The sequence below is a fragment of the Bactrocera tryoni genome, chromosome 5 (genome assembly GCF_016617805.1).
Source record: "Bactrocera tryoni isolate S06 chromosome 5, CSIRO_BtryS06_freeze2, whole genome shotgun sequence".
In the NCBI taxonomy this organism is placed as follows: domain Eukaryota; kingdom Metazoa; phylum Arthropoda; class Insecta; order Diptera; family Tephritidae; genus Bactrocera; species Bactrocera tryoni.
Genome location: NC_052503.1, coordinates 79939487 through 79964938, shown reverse-complemented (window position 1 = coordinate 79964938; position 25452 = coordinate 79939487). Strand labels below are relative to the sequence as shown.

Sequence of the window (25452 nt, the reverse complement as noted above, 5' to 3'; positions counted from 1 at the left end):
AGTATTTGATAACCAACAGCTCGTTGGAAGAGAAAAGAAAAAACTTAATAACCCGCAAGCGCGTCCAACTAACCGATTATGCCGTAAGCGTACGGGTGTGTGTGTGGCTATGTGTGAGTGCAAACCATTTAAGCGACTTATCACATGCTGATGCCTTGTTTTAGATAAACTGAAATTTTCGTGGAAAATATCTTTTCCACTAAGAAAGGCAACAACAAACCCACAGTGTGTGTGTGTGGCTTTTAGGGTCTGCCACTTACATTTGAGTGTGTGTTAGTATGCCAGCTTATATAGGGCCGTTCATGTCTTCGCAAAAGTATGCACTTTCAAATATTAGCGGATGACCGCAACGAATGCACTCCGTTATGGTAACTGAGAAATGCTCGAAAAGTCAGCGCAGCAGCAGCAGAAAGGCTGGTTGGAACAAATGGCAGATGCGGAAAATTGTTTGAGTTTTAATTTTTGGCGAAAAGTCAATATGCAATTTAAATATGTTTTAAATATATTGCTATTTTGCTCTGAGAGGCACATATACATACATACATACATATCTTTTGTGGAGATACTTACATATATGAAGAGTTTGTCGCCAAGTACGCATATTTTTCTGCGAAAAACCAAACGTCCTGTTGGAATCACATATTGTCCAAGTGCATATCATCCAATTCGGGCCAAAAATATTCGGTTGTCATTGAGCTTGTGATTCCCATTAACAGTGACGTGAAAGTCTTGATCATCATGGAAGAAGTACGGCCCAATGACGCCGCCGGCCCATAAACCGCACCAAACCGTAATTTTTTCGGAATGCATAGGTGACTCATGGAGTACGTGTGGATTGCTGCTAGGCCAATAATGCCTATTTTGCTTAATGACGAAGTCATTCAGTCAGAAATACGAATATACGAAGATTCTGGTGGTCAAGCGGCTTCAGTTCTTGCGTCAATTTGATCTTGTAAAGATGTAGACCAAGATCTTTTTGCAAATTTCGCCACAACGATCACACAGAGATGGCAAGCGTTAGAAAACGACGTGTGAGATACAGTTTTGTGTCTTTCTCATTTGATGCGTAAGCGGCAGTAAATTTCTCGACATTGCGGGCACTTCTTTGTCTCACTGCCATGGGACATTTTGTACTGTGCCTGTGGATTCAAATTTTTCCACTAGACGATCGATTGTTGACTTGACAGGACGATTATGACGACCATAAGTTGGACGCAGCACTTTTAAAGTTGACCTCACTGGCTCCGAATTTCGGTGTATATTTTATTGACTTCGACTCATTGTTGTTTGGTATATTTTCCCATGATGAAATGGCAAACCTTACTGAAGATAAATGTCAAAAGACCGGAGATAAAATAGGGGGTTGTTTGCTGTCCCTATCGGTCTACTTTTGTAGCATCAATATTGAAAATATCGTAAGATCGGACTACTGTACCATATAGCTGTCGTACAAACTGAGCGATCAAAATTCAGTCTTTGTATAGAAAACTTTTTTATTTGACGAGATATCTTCTCCAAATTTGGCTTGACTTATTGCCTAAGACAATGATGCAACATACGAAGAAATTGTTCCAATCGGATTACTATAGCATATACATAGCTATGAGACAAACTGAACGCTCGGAATTAAGTGCTTGTATGGGAAACTTTTTCATTTGAGAAGATATTTTTACAAAATTTTACATGAGCTATTGCACAAGGTACAATCTCCGAACAAATTATATATATATCGGGCTACTATATCATATAGCTGCCTTACAAACTGAGCGATCAAAATTCAGTCTTTGTATTGAAAACTTTTTTATTTGACGAGACATCTTCGTGAAATTTGATACGGGTCATAGCTTAAAGCCACAAAGTAATCTCAGAAGAAATTATTCAGATTCATATAGTTGCCCTACAAGCTGAGCGATCCAAATCCAGTTTTAGTGGGGCATATTTTGTATATATGAAGGGTATTGCAGCTTCGTTGCAACTGAAGTGAACTTTTTTGTCCCCTTTTTCAAATTTCATTATTTTTCTAGTAAAATATATTTTTCAAAGAATTTTTAATATTTTTTTTTCAGCAAAAAAAAATTTTAACTAAATAATACCTGCTATTGAAATAAAAGAGTTTTCATTTTCGTTTCATATTTAGCTTTTTTATTTTCAATACTATAAAATGGCTTATATTTAAAATATTTACAATCGTATTCTTTATTAAAATTTTTAAATTATTACAGCCTAGTTTTTAGTTTACAAAGTTAAGCGCGCTTAACTGTCATTTGCTTTATTATTATCAACTTGTTTTTCTATACAAAAATTGCCGCTTACTAAAGTAATCAGTCAGTCAACATTCGTTTCGGAGGATGCTCGCTTTATTTTCAACGGAAATTTATGCTTTACATATACACACATATAATTCGCTTTACTTCCAATGTCTAAGGCTGTGTACGCATGCGAGACAGAGTCTAAGATAACAAATTTCAAACGGCGCTGCGCATTAAGCCTTAGACATCAAAAGCTTTATTGTCTTATATAACATTAGTTTATTGCATCTAACTGTGCGCTGCTTACATTTCTACCTCACAGTCTGTTGGTTGTTGTATTTATTGTGGTGTTTCATTATTTATTATATAATATGGCATGCAGCGTTGGCTTTTCCAGTACAAAGCACAGCATGTGCATATATGAATGCTGTTATGCGTGTATGTGTGTGTTTTGCTTTGCAGGAAAAGCCTTCGCCACTTAAGTACGCCTAAAAATGTTTATTGCGTTCGAAGAAGGAAGGAAGGAGTTGAAGAGTCGTTGGAATGGACCTTAAAAATGGCAGAATATCTTAGCTTTTTGCTTTTTTTCTTGTTAGTTGCTTACAATTTCATTACAACTGTGACTAAATAATATTTACAATATAACAGTACATAGTTTTGGCGCAAATGCAACACTGTGTTTTTCATTTTGGCCGCATCCATAAACAGTTTTAGTCGAAGGCGGACGGTTTCACATGCTCAATGCTCGATTACTTCGAATATTTACAGTAGTGCTAATGACTTTTGGTTAACAAAATTTTCGTTTTATTTTTTCAAATTATTCAAATTAACTTTTACCGTTATTTTTTATAGTTCTGCTTACATTTTTTGCATTTAAATATTTTCTATGTTTTTTCGTTTTAAAATTAAATTAAATTGTAGGACGTAGTATGCTGGTTGGCTTAAGAGCTAAGCGGCTTTTCACCAATGTTTTCTTACATAACTAATAGTAGACGCTGTTTCCTCTTCTGTTTTTCGTATTTTACAATTTAAATATGTCTATACAATATTTTTTAATTCTTTACATACATATCACAATGTTTTTGTTGCCATATACTAGGCTTATATAATAAAATATTAAAATTTATTTAACAATTAAAGTTCAATTTTAAGTTATTTAGTACAATAAATGCAATGATTTTGCTGTTGATGAGGTGAGTGCGGTGTGTATGCGGGTAATAATGCGGTTTTACATAAAAATATGGAATGCATTGTGTTTGTTTGTGTTTTATGGTGAAATGATACAAATTATTAGAAAAAGTATAAAAAAAAAATAATTCAGTACTTAAATCGTGTGTTAGACTTAAATTGTGCGAGCTTTCTTTATTTTTTGTGGTAACAAACGGCGGACTGTAATGCTAATTTTAGTGGCTACGTGCTTTCACGAAGTGCATGAAAGCTTTAAAGAGCTTTTCAAGGTATTCTAAAGCTTTCAATCAAATTAAGGAAAGCTTTCACGAAATTTTCTCAGTGCTTCGTAGCTTTCACACAATTTTGGAAAATATTTTTGCGGTAGTCAAGAGCTTTCACTTAAATTTCGGTGAGATTTCATGCAATTGTCGCAGTATCGTGAAGCTTTCAATCAAATTTAGAGAATCCTTGCTTAAAGTTTCCTATTAGCGTTGAGCTTTCACTCATATTTAGCAAAGCTTTCATTATATTTTTAACAGTTGAACAGATTTTTGGATCGGATGCTGTTTTGTACAAATTATGCGATAAAAAAGCAGTCAAAGTTTTTCTGGAAAAGTTTCTCAGTTCTTTAGAGCTTTCACTCAAGCTTAGAGCTTTCACTCAAGTTTAGCAAGGCTTTCATTAAACTTTTAATACTGTTCAAAAGGTTTGATAGCTTTTTGGATCTAATGCAATAGAAAAGGCAGCCATTTGGAGAACTTTTTAGCTTTCATCGAAAACTTGCGAAAATAATAGTTAAAAAGCAATAATAAATATTCCTTAATATTTCATTTAAATTTTTTAAAAATTGCTGCCTGCAACATTTCTATATTTTGCCCACTTTGCCTCACATTTTGCCCGAAAATTTTCTGCTGTAGTTACTTCTTTCTGTTGATTACTATTTTTGTTGCATTTTTAACTAAACTAAACCGTAGCGTTATATGAAATCATGCAATGGTCAGTCATCAATGCGCTTGACGGAGTCCGTCAAAAAGTCGGCCGCGTTAGTGAGCGAAAAATCGATCTATGTCAGTCACATTTGTTTTGCGCGCTAGCCGTAATCAACGTATCGATCGGACGCTCTGACGCGCTCATCGTTTGACTACTTGTCGTTGCGTCGTACCCTGTAGAGTTGTGTATAACTGTTTTGCCTTGTTTTTTCTTCACTTGACACACTCGCATACAGCATTTTTATTACTGCTTGTCTGTCTTTTTGTCTCTTCCCCTATTTGTTGCCAGTTCAGCCGCCTGTGGCACCTACTTTCGCCTTCTGCACAGCCTTTTGTTCGTCTGCTTCGCTCTTTACTTCCAACACTTTTTGCCTACCTCATCTCAGGTCGATCTTCAAATAGCACACTATGGTGCGGCATCAAGTGCTGTAGCTGAAGCAACGATCTTGCTGCTTGACGCCGTCGATCGACCAAGTGCATGTCTGGCGATCCACTTGGCCGCCTCTTTTTCTACCTAAGCAGCGCTGTGTCGCTTTTGGGTCGACATACGTTTGCAGCTGGCTGTCTGTTGGTCTGTCTACCGTCTAAGCGACTAACTGCCAGTCGGACGCGTAAAGTTGTTTCTTTGACGATCGCTAGCTCTCTCTCTTTCATTCGCTATACCTCTCTCCTTCGCTCTCTCTTGTGCTCTCGAACACTTTATCGATCGCTTAACCTGTCTACCTTTTCAGCGCTGTTTCGTAGTCGTTTTGTTTGTGTCTGTTTTGTTACCGTTTTATGTTGTTGTTGTTGTTACTTTATTATGCCATTCTCTGTAACCGGCCGCAGTCGTCTGCACGCTTTTTATGTAGCCAACTTTGTGTTTGCGTCCACTTAATTTCTTGCTCTGGCTTTTGCTCTTATTTCGCTTATTACTTTTAGCTGCAATTTTGCATTGAACTTTTCTGTACGCTGCATAGTTGTTGTTGTTGTTGTTTTTTAACAATATTTTTGTTCGGTGCCTTTTTATGATTGTTGCATGCAACATCAATTTTCTGTAGCGCTTTGGCGCACAGGAAACTCATAATGGCCAGTGAGTAGGAAAAACAACTTGATATAAAACAGCAACAACAATAATACCAAAAGCACGCTGCCTTGCAATGTAAAACGTGCATAATGAACAACAACAATATGCCAATAACAACTACTATATATAACATTCGCAGGCGCAGAGTTGTGTGCGGCAACTAGTTTGTGGCAACATTGCCATGGCCAACATAATATTAATGCGGTTAGCTTGTCTCAGGCGATTTGTTGTTGCTGTTTGGCAAAATATATGCACAGTTTTGTATGCGTTTCGGTTGTACGTTTCGGTTTTTGTAATTTTTTTTTTTATTTCTTTATTTCGTTTTTTCGATTTGTCTTTACTTTTTGGCCGCCTATGTAAGCATTTTTGTAGCTTTTGCCACACTGCTTTCAATGCAACTTACAACTGTTGCGTTTTTTGGTTATTTTACTTTAATGTCCGAAATGCGAGCTAACAAGCCGCTGTAAAATAATTGTTGCGCTCAAGCAAAAATGCTTGTTGAGGCAGTCGTTTTGTATGCGTTTTTAATTAGGCAGTTCAAGGCGCCCCTTAACGAAATTAACGCAAATGTGGCAAGAAAAAAGTTACAAAAATTTCACAAAATAATTGCAAGAAATGAGAAATTAGCAAATTTAATTTTAGTTAAAACTAGAATTTACAATAATTAAATGAAAAAGTTCTTGCCACAAAAATCAAACAACTTACACACACTACAACACACTAACCACGGCAATTAATTTCAAAAATTCTGCGTCTATTAAAAAAATAACTTTATTTTAGTACAAAAGAATGCCGTTTGATTTAGACGCGCAGACAATAGCTGCGGTGCGCCGGTCACGCAGCCAGCAACCCAACAGGCGACAACTTTAACGTGACTAACTGCTTTCATTGCAACATAATCGCAAAAAAAATTGTATAACAACAACAACAAAAAGTGGCAAACAACGCCGCATACATACACTCAAACAATTGCACAAAGCACGTCAGAGCAATATGTGCCAATAGGCATGTTGCACGAAGTAAATGTTCAATGCCAAATCGAATTTCGCCTATTGACGCGCCGTGCTTTATTGTTTTTGTTTTTTCGTTTTTAATTTAATAGCAAATACGTTTGAGAAATAGTTTTTCAACATGTATTTGTTTGTATTTTTGTGCTTCGTGCCAGCGTTGCATGCAGCGCGGCGTTGTTTTTCTTTTTACTGCCGAAAATACTGCCTTTGAACGCACACACACACAGCTGTTGAGTTTTGTTTCGGCGATTTGTTTGACCTGAATTCGGAAAATGCCTACAAAACGCTGCTGAATGGAAATTTCAAAATGTGAAAGGCGAAAATGCAGACAGCAATGAAGTTGCATGTGTCTGCGGATGAGAGTAGCACCATATTAGTGAATGTTGTGCGCAAGTGAGCGCGTTAGTAATATGTAAATAGCCGATCGTCATATAAGATCTGCAGTTTAGCTGATAATATTCAGGCACAACACAAATGACGCTGACCCAGAAACGAAGCTCGAAGTAAAATTTTTGATACTCGAAATAGTGTTTGAACTAAGCGCAATGCAACACAGTTGAAAAGTTGATGAACGCAATGGGTCTTCAGTTAACAAAAGCTTGCAGTTAGCTTGTCAGCATTCCATAATACACTTGCCACACCACTAGCAAACTATAGCCACGTCTAGCCTATTGAAGCGCTCAGCGCGCACATTACTGCGTCAATTTTAGCACACACAACACCTCCCCCACTAAACCAACAGTTGTTTATAAACACATACACACACGCGCGTTCACTTACACATTAGAAACTACTGCTACAGCTGCTGGCGCCTTCAGCGCCCAACTCTTAGATATGCACGCCCATTGTGCGGCCGGAACTCTGCGAGCTACCACCCGCCGCTGAGGACTGCGTTGTGATGCTGCGCGGACTGGGGCATGGCGGTGGCGGCAATTGCTGCTGTTGTATGCTGCTAGGTGGCGCGCCTGCGCTGGCTGCTGTCGGCAGCAGCTGTTGTGACTGTTGTGGCGGCAGCGGCAGTTGTGCGCACTGCACCGGCGCACCCATTAGCATAGCTGCCTGCTGGTGTTGTTGCTGTTGCGCTGCAGCCGCCGCGGCGGCCGAGTTGTTTCGATTGTGATTCTGTCGACTGCCATTGATGTTGTGATGCATTTGCGAGCGGAAGCTGGCATGTTGCAGCTGATGATGTTGCAGCGCGGCCTGCGGATGCATGTGGTGCATGTGATGAGCGCCGGTTGACATATTGCCGACAGCGCCGCCACTACCAGCGCCCGCTGACAGCATGTGATGTGCATGGTGATGATGTGTGGGTGGCAGCTGAGCGATGGGCATGTGCACGCCTACACCGGTGCAACCGCCCACGCCAGCGTTGCGCATGCGGCGCTGATTGTTCGGCACGTCAGGTAAGGCGAAGCGCAGCTTCTCCCAAAACAGTTTGTCACCCCACTGCAGGTATGTGTTGGTTTTCAAGTAGAGACGCAGTTCTGGGTCGATATCCTTTTGTGGCACCTCGCCGAGCACGATCAGTATGAGCCGGCGTCGACGGTCGCGTAGCACTGACTGATGCGCCGATTTGAATTCAAAGCGGCACCATTCGGATTTAATGAAATTCTCGGAGAGCACCATAATGGTGCGTCTTGAGGTATCAATAGCTTGCACGATGGCATCAGCCATATAACCACCAACTGGAAAGTCGCGATGATGTAAGCAGAGCTTGTAGCGCGTGTCACCTTGTTCGAGCATAGGCGCTAGATCCTCGCAAACGAAAGCTTCATCCTTCGAGCTGTACGAGATAAAGGCGTCGAAGAGTTTTTCACGTTCATTCTTGTCAACATCGCGATGCGCATTGCAGAAGAGCCGTATGCCGAAGCGTGAGTGACACCAGACGCGCATCTCCTGACGGAAGATGAACACGAGCAGCGTGCAGATGATCACGAAAACGAAGCTGGTCAAGACGGCTACGAGTATCGGAACATATTCATGCATCGGCGGCTGTGAGAGTATCATTTTCGTCGAGGTCATGTTGCCATTGATGATCACATTATCGTTGGGATCTGCCGCACCCAAAGGCGACTGATGCTGTGGCGCTTGCAGACCACCATTGCAGGCGACGAAGCGCGTTTGCGCGTCCAGCAGTGGATCGCCACTCAAGTAGATGGCATATTGCTCAGCATCCACTTGTTGGCCGCTCCCTGCGCTGTTGTTGTCAGTCGTTGTTGCATTACTACCGGCGAGCAGTGCGCAACGCAGCTTCACCTTATCCTGCACAGATTCACGCCGATTGACGTAGTCACGTAATTTGTCGATGAACTCACAATTGCAAGACCACGGATTGCCCGCCAGCCGCAGCTCATTCAGATACGCGGGCAGGAAGTTCCAAACAGCGAACTCGGTGATGGCGTTATGATCGAGCCGCAGTATTTTCAGGTGATATAGGTGCGTGAAAGTGAGCGTATCAATGGTGGCGATGGCATTATGTTGCAGGTACAGTTCCTGCAGATTGTCCAAACCCTGAAACTCATTACCATTCAGCTGACGCAAATTGTTGTGGTTCAGCTGCAGCACTTCGAGCTCAAGTAGCCCGTAAAATGTACGATTGTGCACGATTTCGATGCGCGAATGATTCAAGTGTAGCACCTTTAGGCGCTTGCGTCCAATAAACGCGTGGCTGGAGAGTTCGCGGAAGTTATTGCCATCCAAATATAGTTGCGTGGCGTCCATGGGTATATGCGAAGGCAGCGTGCGATCGTAGGCGGAACGCGAGCAGTCCACGACATTCGATGTCCACGATTGATCGTGATAGCAGGCACAACGATCGGGACACTCCATTTTGCAGTCGCACGCGTAGAAGTCACAGCAATGGCACAAAGCAAAGCAGTGCGCCTCGTACTTGCAGAGGAACTCATTCGATTTAGCCTCGATTAGCGGCACGTGCGTCTTACCGCGCGCATACGACAACTTACAGTAGATCTGATCGAGATCCATGAGCTGCGGTTGCGTGCGTGACTCGCTGTTGACCTTCTGCAGCCAATCTAGATTGCAATCGCACTCGAACGGATTGTGGCCAATGTAAAATTCGGGTATGTCCTTGTCGTCCGGTATGGGCGATAGGCGCAAAGCATTCGGCTCCAGCGTGGTAAGCCGATTCCGTATCAGGTCCACGCGCGTCAGATTGGGTTTCTTAAAGAATGTGTACGGTTGTATTTTGCTGATCAAATTATCGTTCAAGTATAAAACCTCCACGCTATTCGGTATCGAACTCGCCGTAATCTCGCTTAACATATTCGAGCTGGCATCGAATGTGCTCAGGCTAAGCTCATTTTCGATTTCGAAATAGTTGCCCAGCTGCGTGATGCGGTTGGCACGCACATCCAGCCACTGCAAACCGGTCGGTATGTGCGAGTAGTCGAACTTCTCCAAGCGATTATCCGAAATGTTAAGCCACACCAAATTTGGCAACTCGGTGAATAAGCCATCGATGCTCTTCAAGTGATTGCCATCCAAACGTATGGCCTGCAGCTGTGTGTTGCGGTGCAGCGCGCCCCCCTCGATGCCTTTGATTTTATTGCCGGACAAATTCAGTATCTGCAGCGATGACATGCGATCGAAGACACCGCGTCGTATGAACTCAATGCTATTCTCCGTCAAACGCAAGCCATACAAGTTGGCCATTGCCGAAACGCTGGTATTTTCAATGTTCTTAATTAGATTCTCGCCAATGTCGAGCGTCTTTAGCAGCGGCACAGCGCTCAACGCATCCGGTATGCTCTTCAGCTTATTGCCATTCAAATGCAGATCTTGTATGCTCGAGCAATTGCGCAATGCTTGCGTGTCTATTTTCGTGATGGCATTGTAGTCGAGACTCAGCACGAGTATGCCGTACAGGCCGCGCAATGTGTGCGGTCCCAGCATCGATATGCGGTTATTGGATAAGATGAGCGTATGCAAGTTGGCAAGATCGGCGAAGGCGCCGTCTGGTATGTGATCGATGTAATTCTCCTCCAGTTTCAATATCTGCAACGAGCTGAGCGAACGAAAGATACTTGCCTCCAGCTTGCTAATCTTATTCGCTGACAGATCGAGCAAAACTAGACGCTTCAAGCCCACGAATGTGGCGGCATTGACCCATTGCGAGTTCAATTCGTTCGCTGATAAGTCCAGCACCAGCAAATCAGCCAGATCGCTGAAGAGACCAGGCGCCAACACATTAATACTGTTATTCTTCAAGTAGATCTCCTTAACATATTTCGCCTCGGCAAATAGCTCTGGTGGCAGCGAGGTCAAACGATTACCGGACAGATTGACAATGGAGAGCGAGACTAAGCCCTCGAAAGCGCGATCTGCGATAAAGTTCATGCCGTTACGCGCTAAATTCAAATTACTAAGTCGTCCCAAACCGGAGAAGATCGCCGATGGCAGATTGGCAATCTTATTGGCGCTCAAATCGATGTGCGTCAGCGATGTGCCACATATGCGTGACTTGCGTGAGCTCAACGCCGCGCTAAAGTGGAAATTGCCAATATCTTGTATTTCATTATGCGAGATATTGAGCTGTGTCAGCACCTTCAACGGGCACACCATGCCATCCGGTATCAGCCAGATATTATTCAAGCTCAAATCCAAACGATCGAGCTGGCGAAATTCGCTAAAACTGCTGCTCGCTATATCCAGCGACATGGTCGACCAGTCACCGTTATGCGTGCGTATGGTGAGATTGCGCAAATCCTGCAAGCCACGAAACGAGCCTTCCGTTATATTGCCGAGTTTGCAGTACTCGATGGTCAGCGCGCGCAGCTCGACCAACGAACGAAAGGAGTCCGGACTGAGACTGCTCTGGAAGAAGAGCGCATCATTGCACTCCAGCCGTAGACGTATCGTATTCTGTGGTTGTATAACGCTGAAGTTGGTGTTCTCCAACTCCGAGTTGATGGTGCGCAGATGGCAGACGAGCGTAATGTCCGCCTCGCTGGTGCCGGACCAGCGACACTCGTCGGGCGCCTGATAGAGCACTGTTTTGCTAAGCGCCGCGCCGAGCACCGGTATGATGACGGTGATGAGCACGGAGAGAATGGTCTTGGAGATGAGTGTCATTTTGGTGGACATTGTGTTGTTGGAATTTTGTGTTGATTTTGGTTTCTTTAAATTTAATTTTGTTTGATTTCGTAGATAATTTGTGATTTTTTGGGTTGTGCGTCTTTGCTGCAGAGATTTCTTGCTTCAGCGCATAAACACACAAACACATTAATCAAATATTTTAACACACGCGCACACTTTACGAGCGTGTTGCTTATGTTTGTGGCGTAAAAAACCTTATTTCTTTAATTTGCGCATTTTAGGCGTGACTTATGCGTTTATTTTGTTGCAAGAAAATTTTTTTTTTCAATTTTCCGCACTAATTTTGTGCCACTACACACTTTTGCACTCTGCGCTGCATTATTGTTGTTTTTTAATTTTTTATTTAAATTCAAATTTTTTTTTAAATTTTTTGTTTAATATTTTTAGCTTCTTTTTTGTTGCAAATAGTTTATTTTCTGTGCCGCGCTACCGGAAACCCGTAATCCAAGTGTTGTCTGCGGCGTACGAAACGAACTTGTAAGCGTTTAAATAAATTCGTTGAGTTGGTCGAATTTCATTTTTTGCCTGCGTCAACCTTGTTTTTTCTTAATACTTTGAGTAGAGCCTATAGCCAGCACTTTGCACTTTAATTTTATTTAAAAAAAAATATTCTTCGCATTAATGCTTGTGTCAACACTTAACTATATGTAGATATATACACCGCTGCATACACATATATAAATCTCATATATTTTATTTCTTTTTAGATATTTTGTAAACCAGCCGACGTGCACAGCAAAGTTGTGCGATCGTCACGAACTCTACTCACAAACTGATTACTCAAAGTGCATGCAGTCGATTAACTACTAAAAGTAAATGCCAAATAGCTGGTCGGAGTAGCTAGAGCGCGGCGGAGACCACGCATATAAAATGCATTATTAAACAAAGTGGCGAGCTGAGTGTGGCAGTGAGCGTGCCCTGGGCAGTCAATAAGGTAAGTGAGTTTGTTTGAGTAAGAAATCAGGCGATGCAGACAGTCTTGTAGCACTTGCGAGACCAGCATGAGAGAGCGCGTACGCGGGCAGTGCTCACTTTGGTGGTTGATCTATGATTTTAGTTTTCTAATTTGCTGGGTATGCTCACATTAACGGCAAAGCAACTTTGGCTTTGACTTTGAGCGCATATCAGCGCGCTCAGAACCAGTTCGAGTTTGTTGTTTGCTCATCACTATTTGAGCGGCAATCGAACGTTAAACGTAGTGTTGTTTTTATGCGGGTTATGCCGGCGATTCATGTGCTCTTCTGAGCGCAAATATATACATATGTAGTTGGATGTTCTCTGGAGCATCTAAGACGCGTTTTTCATAGAATTGCATAAGATAACTCTGAGTTTGGTAGATAAACACTAGCTTTCTGGATAAGATAGCTGCTATTTGTAACTGCGGCAGCTCCTTGGTTTTACTTGGTTTTTAATTTGTACGATTTTTGGAACTACTTCGAGCAAAACTGAAGATTTTGCGCTCACAAAGTCTCTGCTGTAAAATTTAACTTTCTTTAAATTTTCAATCATGGATTTTCTATGAATAACTTGAACGTATGCTAATTGAGATTATTAGCGCTTGCTTCTAAAAACAATTGCACGTTGTGACCCAAGTGATGTTGTAGGAAAGCCTGGTGCGCTTTATCTAGGGTTCGATTTTCGATCAAAAGCTGTAAAATCTGCGGTTAGAGAACGCCTTCTTGATTCTTTAAGACTCATATTCAACTAAGATCTTCAAGAGATAATGTTTCGAACAAGCGGTTTGCATTTTTGCATTAAGCAAACTAACTTATATATTTCCTCATTGAGTTTAAGGATTGTCTGATCTATTGAGAGAAAAGAGATGAACAGATCAGAGTAGATAAACTTGTGCTTAGGAAACTAACTGTGAATCGAACTCTATTTTATGTCTGCAGGATCTTGAAGCTTTTTCCAATCAGTTTCATAAACGTGGTCAGGCTCATGTATACAGTAAGCCTTTCCAAAGAATTTTCAAGACTTTTCAAAACTTTCCAAGTACCAATATATAAGACTACCTAAATTATGACCGAACGGATTTCCATGCCTTATTTGACAAATGTTAAAAAAATGCTGAGTTTAGAGTGTTAAGAACAATTTAAAAAAGTCTTTTGGCGCTACTTAGATATGAGGTTGCCACTTGAGATTTTTCATGTACTTGAGATAAATAATACTACTCTCAAGAACTGACGATTCTTGCAAAATTAAACAATTCATCTCACGCCCAAGTAAATCAACTTAAATTACGATTTGATCGAGATGAATCTGCTTAATTGATTAAAATATAGAGCGCCCGCTCAATACGTACGCAGCCCAAACTCGGCACTACCAACAATATGCAACAACAATTTGAGCGCGTTGAGCGCACCTTCTAAGTGCAACGGAAATGAGCGATCTTCATGCAGCCATGCATTAGAATTACTTACACATGAACAAAGTAACAAATAAAAAGCAAAATCTGAAGAAAACACCATAAAACATGCCTTAACCAGCAGCACCAACTGCAATAACAATAACATATACAACAACAATAATATGCAGTGCAGCGCAATGCATTCGACAGTAGAAGGCATTGACACAAGTCCTACCGGTTGGACGAGTTTTTTATGGGTTCAGATGACTGCTTTTTGCGCTCAGCCGCTTAACCAAGCGTATGAATGTGGTGAGCGGCGCTCAATGCTAGAGTAGCATTATGTAAAGTTCTCATAATTAGGCTAGTGTTGAAAGAAAGTGGTAGTGAATAGTTGAAGGGAGAGTAAGTAAGATGATGGATAGTTGGTGGGAGAGTAAGCTGAATGAGTGTTATGCGTAGCGCTCAATATTGATTTAGAGTTGAAGCGGTGTGGTTGAGGAGTTTTAGTAAGAAAGATGACCGGTTTGAACGTTAGAAAATGTGGTGTTACTTGGGTTTACAACAGTTTTTCTAATCTAACATTTATCTAGATAACTGAATTTCTTGAATAAGTGCAAACTTATTTTTCAAATTGAGTGGAAATATCTTCAGTTAGTAATTTTGCTATTGAGCGCTTACTAATTTGAGCTATTTATCTTTGAGATAATGTCGAATAAATGATAGATAAACATTAGCGCTCATTTAAGATATTAGCTGCAATGAATTGAATGAGCAAACTACTCTTTTATGCTCGAAAATTTTTCGGTTATCTCACTCAATTAAAATGTCAGATCATCTGAGCACCAAATTAGCGCTCTGATCATTAGGAAATTTTGTAACATCACGGAACACATTTTTCTGCTGCAGACTGTGATTTTATTTTACCTTCTCTGTTGCGATTAATAGATTTGTATCAACGTCACCGAAATACAAATGTATTTGCCTCGCAGTATTTCTCGGCACAGCTGTTCTTTGCATAGAAATTCGTTGAGGAATACGAAACACTTTTATTATCTCTCGAAAATTATTTGTTTACGATAGCTTTTTTACGAGTTTTTTAATATTCCGGCTGTTTGTTGTTGAAGTGCAAGTCAAGTGCTTGTTGTTCCAAATTTCAGTAATAAACAAATCAATTGTCTTCTAAGTTGTGTACTTTTCACAACCAAAAATAAATAATCAAAGAATAGTTTTGTTTTGGGCTTTTCGAAAAATTTTGTATTTTAACGCTTCATTGTAAAAAAAAAACTTTGTTTGCCTCTCTATTTATTTATCTACCGGCAGTATGTTTGATTGATTGTTAATTTCATACATTTACATATTTTCAAAACATTTTTGAAAATATATGATGTTTTGTATGAAACTTTCAAATCGTTTTAAGTGTGGCATAAATTAATTTTGACTTGTGGCATGCATTGAAAAGCTGAACGCTTAAAACAATACATCAAATTAAGAGCAGTGAAAAAATTGTCAACAGTTTTTTGAGACATTTTTCTAATTCAAATTTTAAATAAAAAAAATTAAAAAAATTTCGAATTAAAATTAAAAAAAAATATTCGAAAAATTTCCAAATTTTAACTTTCAAAAAAAGATTTTCAGTTTCAAATTTCCAAAAAATTTCAAAACAATATTGAAAAAATTTTCGATTTCAAATTTTCAAAAAAGGGCTTCAAAAATTTTTCAAACACAAATTGTGTAAAATAAAAATATTTTCAGTTTCGAATTTTCAAAAAAAAATTTTTAAATGTTCAAAATTTAATTTTCAGACAATTTGGAAAGTGCAAAAACTGCATCAGACCTCTCATTAAAACAGCACATATGGAATTTACGTAAAATTTCAACTGAACTTGCATACATAACGACAATATCTACTCAACTCATCAGCTGCTCTGTTGAATCAATACTGCTAGCTTCATTGAGTTCTTCCGTGCGTGTAGCTAACAGAGCCACCAAAATTTATGTAGATAAAAATTGAGCGTGAGGTACACTCATTATTTTTAAAACAAAAATATATTTCAAATTGAACTCTCTCACTCTTTTATCTCACTCAATTTCCACTTAATAGTTGAATCTAAATTAAGGGCTCTCTATATTCATCAACTGTTCAGATAAATTCAGTGATTTCCAAGACTATTTTAAATAGTAAGGGGACTACTTTACTATTTAAAACAGATGTAATACAGATATGCTAACGGCTTTTCCAGTCCTCGAAACACTTATGTCTCATAAACACTTTTTGGGAAGGCCCTCAGCTCCATTAGTGAATTTTGTTTTATCTTTTCGATCGACTGAAAACGGGTTCCATGGAGCGGTAATGGTTGTTTGGGGAACAAGAAAAAATCACAGAGTCAAATCTGGTGAATGCGGTGGTTTATCGATGATACTTATTGTATTTTTCGCTTTAAATTCAGTCACAGTATCATGTAAAATTCATGAATTGTTTTCGACGACATGTCCAAAGAGACTCTCAAGACCTGATGTGATTTGAAAGTCATGAGGTGAGCTCACGGATAGCTGACTGCCAGCTGGCTCTATAAAAGAAAAGCAGGCACCGTGACTGGCCAGTGCTTAGGTGACTTTCCACCCTCGATGAAATGTGATTTAAAAGCCATGAGGGCATCTCACGATAAGCTCGCAGAAAAGCAGGCAAGGTCTAGTTCATTAGCTTTCCCCGAAAGTTTATTCGACGTCATTAGTGTGCGTAAAGGTATTTCCGCATACACCAGCAACCAGACAACAGGCTAAAAACGAACAAAGCACTATCGATGCTTCTGGCTGGGTGGCATGCCACAGTAATGATGATGGGCCACTTCGCATTGCATCTATGAGGCCGGTAATAGATAAAGCAAGCGGTAAGCAAAGCTTGTGCCTCGTCCTGGTTGATCTTTGTAAGTGTGGGTACACAATTGAGGGAATGTGTGATTACTACACACACCGCGCAGATGATGCAACATTTGCTGCCAAAACAACAACTACCAAAAATAACTGCATTTTTCATAAATCTTACTGCACTGCTAACTAGCTTAGGCAGCGATTTCCAGTTGGCCGTCTTTGTTTGTTGCGCGCATGAAAAATGACTTGTCTGGGTCAATGTCATATTCGTGGCATGTACTTTACGAATTGCTTATGGGAGGCACTTAGTGGTCAAATTTTAACAAAAGCAAGTGGGTTTTAGCGTTACGCGAAGCTTTAACTGCGAGTGCCTTATGTTTCTGGGTTGGGAACACTTTCTTGATCCTTTGCATTGACTTCACCACGTTGTTCTACTTTGCCACAATATGCATCATAACTCATAGATTGTACAGTATGGGTGGCCGGTTTTAATTTATTACTATTTTTAAGCCATTTGGACGGTTGAATATTCTGATTCATGTTTATATATTCTGACTCACGCAATTTGTAATACCAGCTTAAACTAGAGCCAAAGGGACCAAAAGCCGTATTCAAATTTTTAAAGTCTCTCTGATTTTGCAAAGCATTTGTTTACGTTGAGTCGAGTCAAAAACCTTTTGTTCACATATTGTGTCAATGACTCCTTTGTTTACATTTTATGAGGTCAATGACCTTTGTTTACATTTTATCAAGATCAACGACTAATTTTTTACATAGGGGACAATAAACTTGTTGGTTACAATTAGACAAGTCCACCACTTCTGTCTACATTTAGCCGAGTCAACAACCTTTCTTTATACTTGAAGCCCTGACCCTTTTATTTACATTTTATGGGGTCAATGACCCTTTTGTTTAAATTTTGTGAGGTCAATGACCCCTTTACGGACATTTTAAGTCGATGAAATTTTGTGTACATTTAGCCTTCGTTTATATTTAGCCAAATCGACAACCTTTGTTAACATTTGGGGTCACTGACCCTTTTTTTGATCATTGATCAATGGCTCCTTTGTTTACATTTGGGGTCAATGAACTTTTTGCTTAAATTTAGCGAAGTCTACAACCTTTCTTTACATTTAGCCAATTCAACATCCTTCCTCTATTACTTACATGTATCACCCCATATTACCAGTATCAAGGTTTCAGTATTCTCAAAATGTTGTTTATATAGCCCCAACTTGTAAGAGAGATTTTATGTTCCCAAACAAATGTGATTTTTTCCTTATTTGACAGCATTAAAAGCCAAATTTAAAGCTGTTGTAAGTTCCTACTAGAAATTTTGAGCTTGGTTATGTATTTAGGTATTAAAAGGTCAGCTCAAATGCTGCTCACTTGGCAGTTGCGCTGATATAATCATATTTAGTTGGCAGATCTCTGACACCAGTCGCAAGTTTGATCTCTCGAAACGATCTGGAGATTGTCTTTGCTTACAGGAAGTGCCTGCGAATTTCTACGCAATCTATTTCACACCACACCCAATCATTCAACGCAAAGTCTGCAAAAAACCTGGCAGAAATTGCGAGTCCATTCAACATAAAAATGGATTACTAATTACGGCTGTCTTGCAAAATCTCACATTACTGAGTATACAATTTCGATGAACTCGTTTGTTACCCAATAAGCCCCGGATTGATAAGCTGCACGCATACAAAGTGCATATGCGCACAGGCAACAATGCGTTTCTTTCATTTCTTTTTCAGTGTGTGTGTGTGAGTCACGTTGGTTGCGCACGAAATGCAGGTATCTCGTAACAAAAGAGACGCACATTCGATGACAGGTGCTGTTTAAGTAGAAAATTTCGCCAACTATTGCAGCGCATACATAGATTTACATTACAATAACAACAAAGGAGGCTTACTACAACATGTGTTGCAGCATTTGGAGGCAATTGTAAGCAGAGCAAAGGCGCATACAATTTGATAAGAATGCGAATGGAGAAAAGAATTGTAGCACTAATAAGAAAGGTGTATGCAAAGACAAATAAAAATGCACACATTCTCACATACACATATGTACATATACATAAATGTACAAATTTGAGTTGTGTTTGCCAGCAGCGAAGGCAGTGCCTATAAATATTGAGCAAATGTGTAGATTTCTTTTATTTTTTACGAGAATTTTGCGAAGCAAAAGGCAGGTAGTTAACTGTTATGTTAGAAAATGTTTGCATGTATGAGTGTGTGCCTCGCTTGCACACTGCATTCATACGAAATTGGCCTTTGTAGTGCATTGGCAACAATTACTTGCTTAAATAGCATTTACTTGCCGCACTTTTTCAACTCCCGTTTGTGTATTGTTGTTGTTGCCACTCAATTTCGGGCTTGCACAGCAGCGTTGTGCGTGTGATTGCCTGCATTTTTCTGCCTTGCTGCTCTGCTTTCTTCAACAATTCTTCAATTTCTAATCTTATCCCAGGAGTAATCCATCAAAAAAACGTAAAAAAACGTAACAGCAGTGGCAGCTAGGGCTACATGCTAGCCATAGCCATCTTTTATTTTTCAATTACAACACACACAATTTTTGGTTGGCATTGTTGCAACATGCTGTATTTGTTTGTGTCGTTTTTATTACAGAAAATCTTTTTGATTTCCTTCCAATTTTTTTCGATTTCAGCACAACAACAAGCATTTTCTATGCAACAGGAAGTAGCTTTGTTGCTGCATTCACTCGTTGTTTGTCGCTCTAAGTAGCGCAGCCCACATGTCAAATCTACTCGTGTTGCATAATGCAGAACAATGCAAATGGGAATGCAATGGCAATTAGAAAAATTAAAAAAAAAAGAAAAAAATATTAAAAAAAGAATATTAAAATTACAAAAAAATAAAATCAGGAAAAACGTTAACTTCGCTTGCAACAAAGCTGTAATACCCTTCACAAATAACGAAGTTTCCATACAAGATCTTGATTCAGATGGTTCAGCTTGTATGGCAGCTATATGCTATAGTTATCCGATCTAAACAATTTCTTCAGAGATTGCATAACTTCCATAGATAATAATTCATTCTCAATTTCGTAAAGATATCTCGTCTAGTGAAAGAGTTTTCCATACAAACACTAGTTTCCGATCTTCCATTTTGTATGGCAGCTATATATGTATATGTTATAGTGATCTGATCTAAACAATTTCTTCGGAAAGGACATATTTTCTTTTGAGAATAACCCACCCAGAATTTCTTTCAGATATCTCGTAAAATTAAAACGTTTTCTATACAAACCTTTGATTTCGATCGGTCAGTTTGTATGGAAGCTATATGCTATAGAGATCCGATCTGAACCGTTTCTTCAGGGATCATAGCACTTTCTTGGAAAGTAATCTATTGCTAGTTTCATGAAGATATCTCGTAAAATAGAAAAGTTTTTCATACAAAGACTTGGTTCCTTTTGTTCAGTTCGTATGGCAGCTATATGCTATAGAAGTCCGAATTTGGCGGTTCCGACAAATGAGCAGCTTCTTTGTGAAGAAAGAATGTGTGTAAAATTTCAGATCGATAGCTTAAATACTGAAGGACTAGTTCGCGTATATACAGACAGACAGACGCAGATAGCTCAAACGACTCAGTTCATTTTTCTGATTATTTAGATATATATTTTTCAAGGTCCGGAGACGTTTCCTTCTGTATTTTAAGAACATCGTGGCAAACTTAACATACACTGTGCAGGGTATACAATTAAAAAAAAAATAGAAACCAACAAATCCATAGCATTTACTACAATCAAAAAGACTTCTATTGCAATTCTAGCTGGGAAATTCGATTAGAATAGCTAAATGTTGCCGCACAAATTGCTGCTGCTATTCTTTCCGCACTTACAATACACTATATTTTCTTGTTGTTGTAGATTTTTTTGCATTTTTTGTGCTCTTGAATGGATAAGATACAATTTCATCCAACTTAACTTAGGCTTAGCAGTAGTAGAGCGGCGTGAAGGGGACCTTTGCATGCGCTATCAGCGCCAATCTCAAATCCAAGTGGGCATGGCTCGAGCATGTGCGCTACGCCCACACTTCCGTGTTGCAATGAGCGGCATGCGGCGGCACTGAAATAGTAAGACGTATGTGAAAGAGTAACGAAATTGTTGCTTTTGCTCCATTGTTCGTCAACTTCTATGCCAGTTTCTATGGTAAGGCAGCAAAATGCAGTTTCCTTGTAATCTCTGCTGTTTTAGTGCAAGTTATAATTAATTTTTAATGCATAGCGGATCTTTCTTAGTTCACCCTTTATATACTTTCCGAAAGCTTAATTTTGCAACTGAATGAAGAATTCAAAAAAATCTCGTATGCGCTATAGAAATTATGAAGAAAGTAGGAAAGTTAAAAAAATAACAAAACAGAGGATTGCGAAAATTATAAAAATCTCAAAGCAGCGTATATCGAAAAAAGTAAAAAAAAAATTTCAAAGCGAAAGAAAGAAAATTCTGCAAATAATGCGTTTAAGCGCTCAAATTTCATAATGCGCCCTTGATGACGACTTTTCTGTGTGATTATGCATGCGAATCAGCAAAACTTGAATGCCATAAGTAAACAAGAATACTAACATACAACATGGGACTAGGTGTGTGTTCCTACATACATGTAATACAATTATGAAAATGCCCTGTAGGAATTATATAGGATTTTTTACGAACTTAGCTGATACACAAACCATTTGCTCTTTTGAATTTAAGGATAATTGAACCAGTTTTAATGTTATGCGTATTCTCTTTCCAACTGAAGCATAGCATAAATTATAAAAATACAAAGGAAGTATTAAGCTATCTGAATAGGAATTCTTGCAAATACATACTTATATCGTTGGTTTGCGACTTGGCTAGACTATTCGCAACTCTAGCATAAAGCAAAAAATGAAGGAATCGCTAAGCTATCAGAACAAGGAATATATTTGTGTATACAGATAGCCAGGCAGCTTTGAACTCACCGCAGTCGCTTAAGGTTTCGTCAAAGTTAGTGAGGGAATGCCTTGATCTTTTAGGGAATTTAACAACCTATGTACTATATATCCCGATAACTCTGCAGTGGGCTCCAGTACAGTTCCAGGGCCTCCAAAAGCCTAGATGCTTCGTCAGACTGCCACTCTACCTACCTACCTACCTTCCCATATACTATATTTCTAAGTTATGCGATATCTGAAATACTTTTCATATTTAGAAAGATTTTCATCAAATGATAGGCTTTGCCTCCACTTTCCTACCAGACTGCTTCGCTTAATTATGGCTTATATGCGCTTCTTCAAATATGCAATTCTTTTGTAGCTTTCTTTGCAAATTTTTCTATAACATTTAGTACGGCATTATTGTTGTTTGTTTTTCTAATTTTTCTTATATTTTTTATTCACATAATTTCTCATACATAATCAACATCTAAAAGTGCATAAGTACAATTACGCGAATAATATGCAATTTACTTTTGCTTTGCTTTGTTTTATTGTCTTCTAAGGTGACTCATGTTGCATGCCAAATAACTGCAACAATGCAACACTACAATTACAAACCGTTCAACTTAGCAATCCGACAAGTTTGTCAGCGTAGTTAGTCATTTGGTGGGCTACACAGTTGGGCGAGTGACTGACTGACTGTTGAATGTCTTTCAGCCGAACAGCTGGCTCATCAAGCGTGTGCGCTTACGTCAATGGCAATCGTATAGCATGTGGACTGAGGCTATAATAAATATAAATATATATTTATACATACATATATACATATGTATGTATGTATGCATCTCATATTGGCACACAACACGTATGACAATGACCGCCCGTTGTCATCGTCAAGTTGTTGCAATTTAATGGAAATTAACAAGTGTTTTTCTTTACGCTATTCTTCGTTTTTTGGTCATGACATTTTGCAAGGTTTGACGCTTTCGTTGTTGTAGTACGAAGTAATTGCACTTTTGATAATACACTGCAGAAAATATGTTGGCGATTTGGAACTGTAGAAGTAACCAAACTACCTGTACCCTCAGAAATATAAAAGACGGTAAAGTCTGCTGATTAAGCAATTTTCTAGTTTAAGAGAATTTAAGCGACTATTTTATCGACTTCAGTGAATGTAGTATGTTTCAAGGGTGCTGAGCCGTTGTTTTGATCGTTCAGTTTGTATGGTAGCTATATGCTATAGTAGTCCGATCTGAAATTTTTTTTTGGAGCTTGTAACGGTTTCTCTTATAATAAATCATGCCAAATTTCGTAAAAAAATATCTCCTAAAATATAAAAGTTTTCCATATAAAGACTTAATTTTGTGCTCTCAGTTTGTATGGCAGCTATATGCTATAGTAGTCAGATCTGTATAATTTGTTCGAAGATTATACCGTTGTCTTGGACAATACACCATGCCAAATTTCTTGCTGATAACTCCTAAAACAAAAAAGTTTCCCATACAAGCCTTTGATTCCGATCGGTCAGTTTGTATGACAGCTATACGCTATAGTCATCCGATCTAAATAAGTTTTAAATATATTACGTCATTACTTCAAACAGTAGCTCATGTCAAATATCTTGAAGATATCTTTTCAAATGAAGAAGTTTTTCATACAAGCATTTCAATCCTCTCTGCTTGTATGGTAGTATTCGTAAGGCGCTTCCTTTCTCACAGTGCACCCGCAACTTTTCATTCCCAACAATTAAGCGTTTGCAATAAGCAACATGAGTTTATTTCCCTTTGTTTACCGTAATGCAATGAGTTCTATGAAAGCACAGAAAAAACAACAACAAAAACAATTAAAACTAAACTAAACTAATGATTGTCGCTGATCGCTTTCTGATTACAAGGAAAAAGTTGTCGCAAAAATTGCAGAAAACTGTAAAATAAGCCAAGTGATAAAGCCAGCATTGAACATAAGTATATTTGTATGTGTAGGTACGTTTGTGCAGTGACATTGCATGTCACAGCTTTGACAAGCAATCAATTAAAGCTAATTCGCGCTGAGCGCAATGACAAATTATTGCAAAATTGAAAAAATGGAAAGGTAACTGAGAAGAGTTGAGCGCACTAAGTGGTACTGTTCTTAGCTGTAAATGATAATGCGAGAATGCCAAAGAGTGCAATTTCACCTAAAATGGAATTTTTTCAATAAAAATTAGAGGAAAAAAAACAAATTAGAAGGAAACGTCGGAGATCCTATAAAGTAGACATAGAAATGATCAGCGTAGTACCTCATTTTTTGAGTTATGTAACTGAAATTTTGCACATGTGCTATTCTTCACAAGAAACTGCGTATTTCTTGGAATTGCTGATAATGAGCCATCATAACAAATAGCTGTCTTACAAACTGACCCATGAAAATCAAGTGCTTGTATGGAAAACTTTTTCATTTGACGAGTTATCTTCAAGAAATTCGGCATAGGTTATTATTTATGGCAATTCTACAATATCCGCAAAAATTATTTAAATCAAAGCAATATAACATATAGCTGCCATACAACCTCACCTACCAAGCTCAAGTCCTTGTATGAAAAACTTTTTTATTTGAAAAGATATCTTTTCAAAATTTGACAAAAATTATTATATAAAAGACCACTATAATCTGTATAGATTTCTTTGAAATCAGACCGCTATAGCATATAGCCGCCATACAAACTGAGCCATCAAAAAAAAGTGCTGTATGGAAAACTTTTTAATTTTAAAAGATATCTTCACGAAATTTGGTAAGAATTATTGCTCGAAGCAACACTATAATCAGCGCAAATTTTTTTCAGATCGGTTTACTATAACATATAGCCGCCATACAAACTGACCCATCAAAACCAAGTTTTTGCAAGGCAACTTTTGTGTTTGTAAGCGTATTGTAGCTTCCTTGCAACTAAACTTAACTTTTTTTCCACTTTTTCTTTGAAAATCACATTTTTGTAGCTTGATCTTGCTTTTCTGGAACAGCGGGGTGCAATGACTCAGCTCTTTTATGCACCCTAATGCAGCCAATATGTGGGCTATCCCTTCAATTAAGCATTGCATTTCTAAATTTTGTTTAACTTGCGTATATTCAGACAAAAATGTTGTTTGAAATAATTTAAAAACCGTCTTGACACGAAATCGTTCTAATTCGCTCGCTTATCGCGCTGTTTAATTAGATGATTTAAGTGCAGTTTGCCGTTAACACACAGCCCGCTGGTGTGAAGCTAAGACTCTTGCTATGTAAGTGTGCGTATTTATTAGCACTATCTAAATATTGCCTCAATTTATTGTGTGTAATAAAAGAAAAGTTTCAATTTTCACTTATCAGCAACAACAAGCGCATGTGTGGAGTGTGGAGACAGACATACATACATATGTATATGGACAGACACCCCCCACATGCAAGCAGTTCGTACTCGTCAGAGTGTACGCTAGCAAGTTGTGTTTTTGTAAATGTGGCAAGGCATAAATATTTTAGTAATTGAAAACAACAACAAAATGCACTAGGAGAGATAGCTGGGGAAAACAGTATCCAAAGCGTTATTATTGTTGTTGTTTTTACATTATTTAAGCTTAAAATCGATATCGAATGCTATATCGCATATTTTTGTTGTTTCATTGCATTTCACAGTTATTGCTTCAATTAGTTTGCTGATAAATCCAATTAATCCCTTGTTTAAATAAATTGTATTT

At 38.7% G+C, this 25452-nt stretch overlaps 1 protein-coding gene and 1 long non-coding RNA gene across 2 annotated transcripts in view; one reads left to right on the top strand and one right to left on the bottom strand.

Annotated features, from left to right (window-relative positions):
- Positions 1–6159: 6159 nt before the first annotated feature.
- On the bottom strand, positions 6160–11942 carry LOC120777412 (toll-like receptor Tollo). The gene has a single exon (XM_040108712.1). It carries the CDS (start codon positions 11585–11587, stop codon positions 7313–7315), a length of 4275 nt encoding a protein of 1424 aa, XP_039964646.1. The 5' UTR covers positions 11588–11942; the 3' UTR covers positions 6160–7312.
- Positions 11943–12314: 372 nt separating this feature from the next.
- Positions 12315–25452, top strand: part of LOC120777414 — a 112700-nt gene continuing 99562 nt past the window's right edge. Inside the window, exon 1 of the long non-coding RNA XR_005705511.1 lies at positions 12315–12533. This is a non-coding gene — a long non-coding RNA (uncharacterized LOC120777414). The remainder of the gene's footprint in view (positions 12534–25452) is intronic.

Coding starts and splice junctions, on each gene's coding strand:
- LOC120777412 (XM_040108712.1), bottom strand. CDS start 11,587: ATGTCCACCAAAATGACACTCATCTCCAAGACCATTCTCTCCGTGCTC.